General features: G+C 34.3%; 1 protein-coding gene across 1 annotated transcript; it reads right to left on the bottom strand.

Moving 5' to 3' along the window:
- Positions 1-1,500: 1,500 nt before the first annotated feature.
- LOC141714814 (uncharacterized) lies at positions 1,501-9,079 on the bottom strand. Its single transcript, XM_074518310.1, has 10 exons — positions 8,843-9,079; positions 6,368-6,395; positions 5,961-6,045; positions 4,944-5,211; positions 4,578-4,832; positions 3,093-4,394; positions 2,945-3,026; positions 2,583-2,893; positions 2,070-2,390; positions 1,501-1,836 (listed from the first exon to the last, which is right to left on the bottom strand). Exons 1-10 carry the CDS (start codon positions 9,077-9,079, stop codon positions 1,501-1,503), a joined length of 3,225 nt encoding a protein of 1,074 aa, XP_074374411.1.
- Between the last annotated feature and the right edge of the window lie 1,329 nt (positions 9,080-10,408).

Consider the following 10,408-nt stretch of genomic DNA (forward strand, 5'->3'; position numbering starts at 1 on the left):
CAAATAGTTATAAACCTGAAAATAAAAATGACTAATATTAATATACAATATAAATAATAGTCATTAAATTATGTGGTGATTAAATTTTTAACAAAACCTCCACAAGGTGTACACTTCTCTGAAACTTTTGTAAGGCTTAACCTAGCTTCCTTGTAAATCTCTTTCTCCTCCTCTAAATCTTTGACAACCCAGTACTTAACCGTGACACTCCAACCAGTTAGTTCTTTTCTGAACTTGTCGAAGTTATACACCAAAACATCCTTTCATATGCACCACCTCTTCTCTCTTGCTCATAAGTTATATAATTCTACTATTAATAGTTTTCATTTATGTTAGCTATCGCTCTAAGATGATTTTTTGTGTGATAGCACTAACACGGTGACTCTGTTTATATAATAAGCAGCTCAACAATATATGAAACTGTTGTCCATTATTTTCTCCACATTTTCCCACATCATCTCCCCATTAGCTGTTTAAAAATATCTTATCACGTTCTTAGTAGTTTGACTTCAAATTTTAAACAACTAAAAGAAAGCTTATAAATTCAATTTTTTAACAATCATTTATCTAAATAAAACATTATCCATAATTTTGAATTCTAAAATCAATTAATAAAATATTAACTAAGTTATTGCACCAATAATGTACCAAATAAAATATGGGATATTATATTCTTCCCTCCTTAAAATAATTTCATACTCGAAATTCTAGTGAAGTACCTGATTCGAAGAGGTACGGATATCTTGCGCGAACTGAATCCTCGGTTTCCCAAGTAGCTTCCCGAACATCATGATTTTTCCATAAAACTTTAACAAAAGGGATTGTGTTCTTACGCATCACTCTCTCCTCCCTCGCCAATATAGCTTCAGCTTCTTCTTCACAAGACAAATCTTCACGAAATGCATCTAAGGGATATTGAATAACATGATTAGGATGATACCCATTCTTCCTCAGAACCGATGCATGAAACACATTGTGAACCCATGACAATTGTGGCGGTAAAGCAACTTTATATGCCACAGCTCCAACCCTCTCAAGAATCTCAAAAGGTCCTATATACCTCGGACTTAGCTTACCCTTATGTCAAATCGCCGAATGCCTCTCTGAGGAGATACCTTAAGGAAGACCTTGTCTCCTTCTTTAAATTTATATTCTCGCCTACCCTTATTAGCATAACTGTTCTGTCTAGATCGAGCTTGTTCAAGTCTTTCTCGAGCAACTGCTACCTTATCTGTAGTGACTTGGACTAATTCGGGACCCTCTAAAAGCTTCTCTCCTACTTCATTCCAACAAATAGGTGTTCTGCACTTGCACCCATAGAGTGCCTCAAAAGGAGCCATACCAATGCTGCTCTACCAACTGTTATTATAAGCAAATTTAACCAAAGGCAAATAGTCATCCCAATTTCCATACCACTCTAATGCACATGCTCGCAACATATCCTCCAAGGTCTGGATTGTCCTCTCTGACTGCCCATCCGACTGTGGATGAAAAGTTGTGCTATAGTTCAACTTGGTGCCCCATGCCTTTTGAAATCCTTTCCAATCTTGAAGTGAATCTGGGATCTCTGTCGGACACGATCGAAACTGGAATCCCATGTAGTCTAACAATCTCATTCATGTATAATAGCGTTAAGCTCTCCAAGTTCATGTTCTCACGGATTGCCAAAAAGTGAGCAGATTTATTGAGTATGTCTACAATCACCCATATCGCATCATGTTTCTTAAAAGTCTTAGGCAGTCCTATGACAAAATACATGAAAATATTCTCCCACTTCCAAGTAGGTAACTCCAATGGTTGTAATAAGCCACTTGGCCTCTGGTGCTCAATCTTCACCTGTTAACAAGTCAAACACTTCGAAACAAAATCGGACAATATCTCGTTTCATGCCAGTCCACCAAAAGTGTTCCTTTAAATCTCGATACATCTCTGTCTCACCTGGATGAATAGAAAATGGTGATCTATGAGCCTTTTGCATCAATTCCTCCATGAGTTCCTTGTTAGCAGGAACACATAGGCGATTATACATCCATAGAATGCCATGATCATCAAAATAAAATCCTGGTTACTTTTTCAGGATCAATATTCTGGACAAAAGACCACAATTCTCTATCTCCATCTTGAGCTGCCTTAATTCTAGTGATAAAACTAGGCTCGACATGCAAACATGCTATCATACCAACTGTATCCTGATGATAAAACTCCAAACCAAATTTCTCAATCTCACGTTGAAGAGGTTGTTGTTGTGTCACCATTGCGGCCAAATGTCCAAAATCCTTCCTGCTTAAAGCATCTACAACCTTATTAGCCTTGCCGTGATGATACTGAATGCTCACATCATAGTCTTTCAATAAATCAATCCATCGTCTTTTCCTCTTATTAAGCTCCTTCTACGTGAATATGTACTTCAAACTCTTGTGGTCAGTAAAGATCTCACACTTATCTCCATTCAAATAGTGTCTCCATATCTTCAATGCAAAAATGACGGCTGCAAGCTCTAAGTCATGTGTCGGATAATTCACCTCGTGAGGCTTTAATTGTCTTGAAGCGTAGGCAATCACATTTCCATGTTACATCAATACACAGCCAAGTCCCTTCTTCAAAGCATCGCTATAAATCACATAGACTCCCAATCCCGATGGTAGTGTCAATACTGGTGATGTCGCAAGTCTCTTCTTTAATTCTTGAAAGCTAGCCTCACACTCATCGGTCCATATGAACTTGTTGCTTTTTCGAGTCAACTGTGTCAATGGCATCGCAATTGTCAAAAAGCCTTCTACAAATCGGCGATAGTAGCCCGCAAGTTCTAAGAAACTCCTCACTTTCGTCGCAGTGCTAGGTCTTGGCCAATTGGTAATAGCCTCAACCTTGGATGGATCTACCTTGATTCCATCTGATGATACAATATGTCACAAAAATGCAACTTGATCAAGCCAAAATTCACACTTCTTGTATTTTGCATACAATTTGTTATTCCGTAGTGTTTCCAACACAACTCGAAAATGCTCCTCATGTTCCTCCTTTGACTTTCAATACACCAATATATCATCAATAAACACAATCACAAACTTGTCCAGAAAATCCTTAAATACCCTTTTCATTAGGTCCATGAAAACTGCAGGTTCATTTGTCAATCCAAAAGACATAACAAGAAACTCGTCGTGTCCGTAGCGGGTCCTCAATGATGTCTTCGGAATATCACTTGCCTTCACTCTTAGTTGATGATAACCTAACCGTAGATCAATCTTCGAAATTTTTTTTGCCCCTTGAAGCTGATCAAATAAGTCATCGATCCTCGGTAATGGATATCTATTCTTTACAGTGATTCGGTTCAACTTTCGATAATCAATACGGAGTCTCATCGAACCATCCTTCTTCTTCACAAATAGAACTGGTGCTCCCCAAGGGGAAACACTGGGTCTAATAAAACCCTTATCAAGTAACTCCTCCAGCTGTTCTTTCAGCTCTTGTAGCTCCAACAGAGCCATTCTATAAGGTGCCTTAGAAATAGGTTGTGCATCTGGTAACAAATCGATAGAAAATTCTACCTCTCTTTCTGGTGGAAGACCCTCCAAATCCTCGGGAAATACATTTGAAAACTCACGAACAACAAGAACATCTTCTAACTCTGGCTTCACCTTGAACGTGTCAATCACATGAGCCAAAAATCCTTCACATCCATGAGTAATCATCTTCTTATCCTTGATGGCTGAAATGAATTTTCCACAACCACTAGGCTTCGAACCCTGAAACTCGAACTCGGGCAAATTAGGGTCGCCAAAAATTAATCTTTTTCCTGGACAATCAATTGTAGCTTTGTGTCGCCCCAGCCTGTCCATTCCAAAAATAACATCAAAGTCCCTCATCTGAATAGGTAAGAGATCTACAAGTAGTTCTCTATCATCTAATCTAAACACACAATCACGATACTGAGTATTCACAAACATAGTTACACCCATAGGAGTGCCAACAGAAAAATCCGATAAAAGTGTAGTAGATGCAATGTCTAAGTGTTTAGCATAAGATGTAGAGACAAATGAATGAGTAGCTCCAGTATCAAATAAGACTATAGCATTTTCATTACCAACAGAAAGTGATCCTGAAATGGTACCTGGAGTATTTGCAGCATCTTTTGCAGTGATAGAAAATACATGACCGAAAGTCTTCTGGTTGCTTTTCTCTCCCTGATCCTTACGATCCCAAGGCTTTTTTGGTGGCATCTGACAGTCTCGAATAGTGTGACCCTTATTTCCACAATTGAAGCATGCTCTAGTAGCCCAATAGCAAGTGCTTCCTCCATGCATCTTTCCACAATGCTCACACTTAAATGCTTCCTTATTTCCAGCTTGGTTGAAAGACCTCTTTTGCTCATTTCCTTGATTTCCATTCTTTTGCTAAAAATTCCGAGTATTATACCTTTGATCATTTGGTTTGAATCCACCTGAAAAACCACCATTTTTCTGAAATCCATGTCGACGCTCGGAAAAGTCATTTTCTTTTTTTCTTTTCTGATTTTGCATGTCTCATTTTTTGAGAAAGTCAGCTTGATAAAGCTCTTGATCTCTCGCACTGTCAACCAAGGTATCCATGGATGTATAGCGCTTAGAGATGATATGGATGCGAATGGAATTCTTCAATGCCCACTTAAACTTCATGATTTTATCCGCTTTTGACCCAGCCACAGATCTTGCATAACCAGCTAACCTCTGAAATCTGACTTGAAAGTCTGCCACCGACTCATCATCTCTCTGAGTAATACTCTGATACTCCCTTACATATTCCTCATGTATGCTGCCTGGAAAGTACCTCTGGTCAAACTGAGTTTTGAATACCTTCCAAGTAAGAGTATTTTCATAGCCAGGTGCATACGAGGCCACCACAGACTTACACCAAGTATTGGCATCACCCTCAAGACGATGAGTAGCAAATCAAGCCTTTTCCACCTCTGAACACTCCAAGACCCTGAAAATCTTCTCTATGTGATCTATCCAAGCTTCAGGATCCATGGGAGTCTTGGCCTCCTTAAAACAATTGGGTCTTTGCTTTATAAAATGATCAAACATAGTATGACCATCTCGATTTTTCCCGTTAGCAGTGGGATTCTGTCCACGTTGAACTTCCCGCAACATCTCCATAAAAGTACTCCTATCCATAACAATCTGCTGATTACCATTCCCCCCAGTTTTTCGACTAGCGCTACCTCTTGCCATTCTGCACAAAATTTTATGAGTACACAAACACATATATCACAAAATCATATCCAAAATCTTAAATCTACCCATATGAAGTCAACCCAAAACTCACAGGTCAAATCCTAAAGGACAGTCTACAGAAAATATAACCTAAGCTCTTATACCAACGTTGTAACACCCCACTTAAACAAGTAAAGGCTACACAAGCTAAGCCTTATTTATTAAATGAAGTAAAAAAAAACAAGCTAAACATAATTTATTAAGCTAACAAAAGTTCAAAAGATCCAAAATAAAGTTCTCTAACAAGATCCAAAATAATATGGAATAAAACATGTCCTTGACTTTATTTTGAACTAGATAAACAAGCTAAAATCAGGGCAGCACTCATCACACCAGCGCTTTACCCCTGACTACCCGTGGAAAAAAAAAATACGAGTGAGCCAAATGCCCAGTACGAATATATCATTAAAAGGTAAAGCAAATGAATATATTTGGTTTTAATAATTAGCCAAGAAGATGAGTAATATGACACTAATTATTTAGAATCAAGGAACAAACTAATCTAAACAAAATCAAAGAAATGGCTAAGAACAAGTAAGGTGGGTACTAATAAGGGCATCTTATAAAACCTCTGCTCGCTAGTATACACCAAGCAAAGCACAGTGCAAACAGTTTCTTCCCCGGTTATCCACGAGAAGGATAAAATGAAATGTACAAAATATTTCCACAAAATAACAAAATGATCATGATCTTAATCATGCCTCATACCCCAGAAATATGCTAGTATACTCACAGCACTGATACGAGTTAGTGCCGAGAGCACCAAAGACTACAAAAACTCCATATGTCTCGTCTGTGATTTACCCACACAGATAAGTTTAAGAGCCCATAACAAATGGTTATAAAGTGTTGCCAATATTATTGAAAATAAAAGCTGCATGTGACAAATGAAGTATACTGATAGACAACATGGATCAAAAGTGGTTAAGCAACAACAGGGATCAAAGATGGCTAAGCAAAAATTAACAAGTGTACATATTCAAGATGTACAACTTAATAAAATAAAAATATGATAAGATAAATATGATAGGAAGGAAGAAAAGATATTTTAAATGAAAATAGAATGGCGGATCCTCGTACGAGTCTAAAATATTCAACAATGCTCACACACCTACCTTTCTCCAAATCAACCTCCAACTCAATCTATAATATCAACATAAATATAACTTATAAATGCCAAACTCTAAAACCCTAAAATCACTAAAAAGTAAGCTAAGGCTATCACAACTACTAGGGATGATCACTATCTCATGCTAGGGTTGTATAAATATATAAACTAACAAATAATCTGAATAATATACAAGCTGGTTTATAAAATATAAAAGACATTTTATTAATTTATAAAAGTAATGTAGAAATCTTTAAGTATACAACTTTATAAAAGTAGACAAACTTAAACTATACATTCATTTAACATATTAAATTATAACAACAATTTAATAAAATGATAAAAATAAATATAGCATACTCTCTGTTTCTAAGATTTATCAAATCCACCTCTGCACATTAATACTACAACAATACTTACCAAATTTAAATTATTATGCCCAAGCATTGGATCCTATAATTAATAACATATTGGTTATAAAAAAAAATGAGACTAAAGTAACAAATATGTTATGCATGAGAAAAATATAATAACATAATATGATTAATAAATGTAAATAATTTAAAATTTTAGATAAACAAACAACCAATTGTTAATTACTTAACTTAAATAACAAAATACTTTGACTATACATGTCCTGTAAAATAAAATACTATATATATAATAATCTCACAAAAACATATTTTGTCAATTTTAATAAACCTCAATAAACTAAATCTTGTGAAAATAGATTTAATTTTATTTTGCATATTAACAAACTAGCACAATATAACATGATAATATTGTGAACAACTCACACGCATAACTAGTTAATAATAATTAACAAAACTACCCAGACACTAACAATATTAAAATGTACCATCTCATCCAATTAATAAAATGTAAGAACTGAGAATCATATAATTTCTTAGACCAACTTAATGACATAAAAATTAAAAACAAAAATAACAGGAAACATGACTAATTAGACCACTACTAATTAAACACCTCTTAGCCAGTACAAATAACAATTAATTAATCAATTAAACATGCATTAAACAATAACGTAACACAATATATAAACACATAAACAAATTATATAATAATTTGATAACACTTACCTCAATTTAGAGTCTGATATAAGTATGTAAAAATGTGTACAAATAGTTATAAACGTGAAAATAAAAATGACTAATATTAGTATACAATATAAATAATAACATTAAATTATGTGGTGATTAAATTTTTAACTAAACCTGCACAAGGTGTACACTTCTCTGAAACTTTTGGTAAGGCTTAACCTAGCTTCCTTGTGAAACTCTTTCTCCTCCTCTAAATCTTTGGCAACCCAGTACCGTGACACTCCAACCACTTAGTTCTTTTGTGACCTTGTCGAGTTGTACGCCAAAACTTCCTTTGGTATGCACCACCTCTTTTCTCTTACTCATAAGTTATAGAATTATACTATTAATAGTTTTCATTTGTGTTAGCTATCCCTCTAAGATGAGTTTTTTTGTGATAGCAGGGTGACTCTGTTTATATAATAAGCAGCTCAATAAACTGTTGTCCATAATTTTCTCCACATTTTCCCACATCATCTCCCCATTAGCTGTTTAAAAATATCTTATCACATTTTTAGTAGTTTGACTTCAAATTTTAAATAACTAAAAGATAGCTTACAAATTCAATTTTTAACAACCATTTATCTAAATAAAACATTATACATAATTTTGAATTCTAAAATCAATTAATAAAATATTTACTAAGTTATTGCACCAACAATGTACCAAATAAAATATGGGGTATTATAATTTGATTCATCAATTGGTCTATCTACTTATAAAGTTAGCTATGATTTTACATGTGCCAATCGCCGGAGTTAAGAGATCCTTCTCTACTATGAATATTGTAAATACTAGGATTCGTAATAGAATTGAAGATGAGTGGCTTAATGATTTATTAGTCACTTATGTTAAATGAGATATTTTCTTAACACCGATGATGTACTTCAAAGATTTCAAAATATAAAACCTCATAGAATAGCGTCTGATTGTAAGTTTAGGTATGTAAAACCTTATTTTTATTATAAGAATTTTGACGGTAGATTAAGTATAAAGAAATTATGATACATTTTGGCCCTCCCTGCGCAAATATCCCGCATTCTCCACTGGTGGGCATCACCAGCTAGTAGTAACACAACTCAAGATAAAGTTCACGATAGCAAATATAGATGAAAATCATTTTCATTTTTTAAAAATTGTACAATGCAAGGAGGACTAGTGAAGGACATGCCCATCAAGTTCTCATTAATATACAAATTAAAAGATCTACAACAAGGGAAATATTGCTACGCAAGGAGGAATAATGAAGGCCCCTCAAGACTTCTTTAGAATAAAAGACTTAAAATTAGATTTTAAGAAGCATCTTCATCATTGAACTCCTCACATTCCACCTCCTTCTCCACTTCTTGAAGCTTCATCAAAACAGCTCCTCATTTTGTTGCCTCCCACATTGTCAACCGATAAATATTGTCCATAGAGAAGTCATGCAACTTTTTCTTCTCCCGAACTAACTCCTCGATGGAATCACAGGCACGAGCACTTAGATCATCAACCCATACGTCATAATGACACTCTCTAGTGGCACAATATTTGAATCTCTGACTAGAATTACTCCTAGCCCAGATAGTTTTCACAACCACAACCTTGTCGCAATAACAAGTAGTTCTCCTTCCATCCATGAAAAATTTCACAAGCACTTCACAAGTAATCAAAGAGATGACAAATTTTAAAGGAGCAAGATAATAAAACTTTTCAAAAAAAACTCAAGTATTTATAGACCCTCACCAGCTAGACGTTGTGAATAGTCATTAAAGACACAAATATCAAGTTCCATCAAGGTCATACATTTACTCTGCAAACTCATTAAAGTAAGTTGCAGGAGTAGGGGAAACGATATACCCTCTTTGAGCTCACTTCTTTACCCTTCATGTTGAATTATATCCCAATTCATCACATGGCCAATCTATCATATCTACAAAGTTGATTGATGAATAAAAAATAAGGTAATGATTTACCTCCCGGATCAATGATACCCTCTTCCTCCGGCATACCATCTTCTGGACCAAGGATGTTACCCTCTTCTAGCAGACTTTTATATCGTGGACCAAGGTTATTCAATCCTTCATCTAATATACATGACTTTTAGATGATGATGATAATAATAATAATAATAATAATAATAATAATAATAATAATAATAATAATAATAACAGTAATAATAATAGGTGATGAATTTGATTTAAGTTAGAATAAAAATTATAAAAGAATCTGTTTGAGTTAATAATAATTAGATTAGAAAAAGGAGTCCTTGTAAAAATTATAAATAGCTGACAGCCCTCAAAATAAAAGTACACAATATTATTTTAAAACCCTAATTTTAGAGGCTGCCAAGAGTGATATGTAGAGGCGAGAAACAAAGTTGCGGTATTGGAGCTACTCACGTGATCCATTCAAGTGTGCTCAGGTATTTGTTTATGTATGAATATATTCTTCCCACAAGATTAATTAATTGAAAGTTGCGCCTGTGAAAAACTTTAGTAGTATAAATTGGTCGAATGTCTATATAAAAATTGTCAAGCCATGTGTTAGTAGTACAATTTGAGAATTGATTACCCAGCTAAATCATGATAATAATATTTGACTACTAACTAGATGCCATGTTGTAGGGTCACGAATTTGAATTAGTTGGATGAGATAATTAGATTATATACTTATAAATTTTATTATTTTACTATTTAATATTTTAATTAGTTAATTGTGTAATTGGATGTGTGCTTTTCAGTTGCATATTTATTAGCAATATTGTTGTTAAAATATTTATTTATGACAAAATTCTTATCTAATCAATATAAACATGTTTTCATGTTTTTGTTTCTGGTCATGTCTAACCTTGTGTGACATAATTTATGTACCAGCATGCTAGGTAGTTTATTTGTAATATTTTATACTAGTTTTGACTATACTTTTAGCATTTTAAAGATAATGATTTGAGTTTTAAAGAGATTTTT

This window comes from Apium graveolens, chromosome 3 (assembly GCF_009905375.1).
Source record: "Apium graveolens cultivar Ventura chromosome 3, ASM990537v1, whole genome shotgun sequence".
NCBI classification, from domain to species: domain Eukaryota; kingdom Viridiplantae; phylum Streptophyta; class Magnoliopsida; order Apiales; family Apiaceae; genus Apium; species Apium graveolens.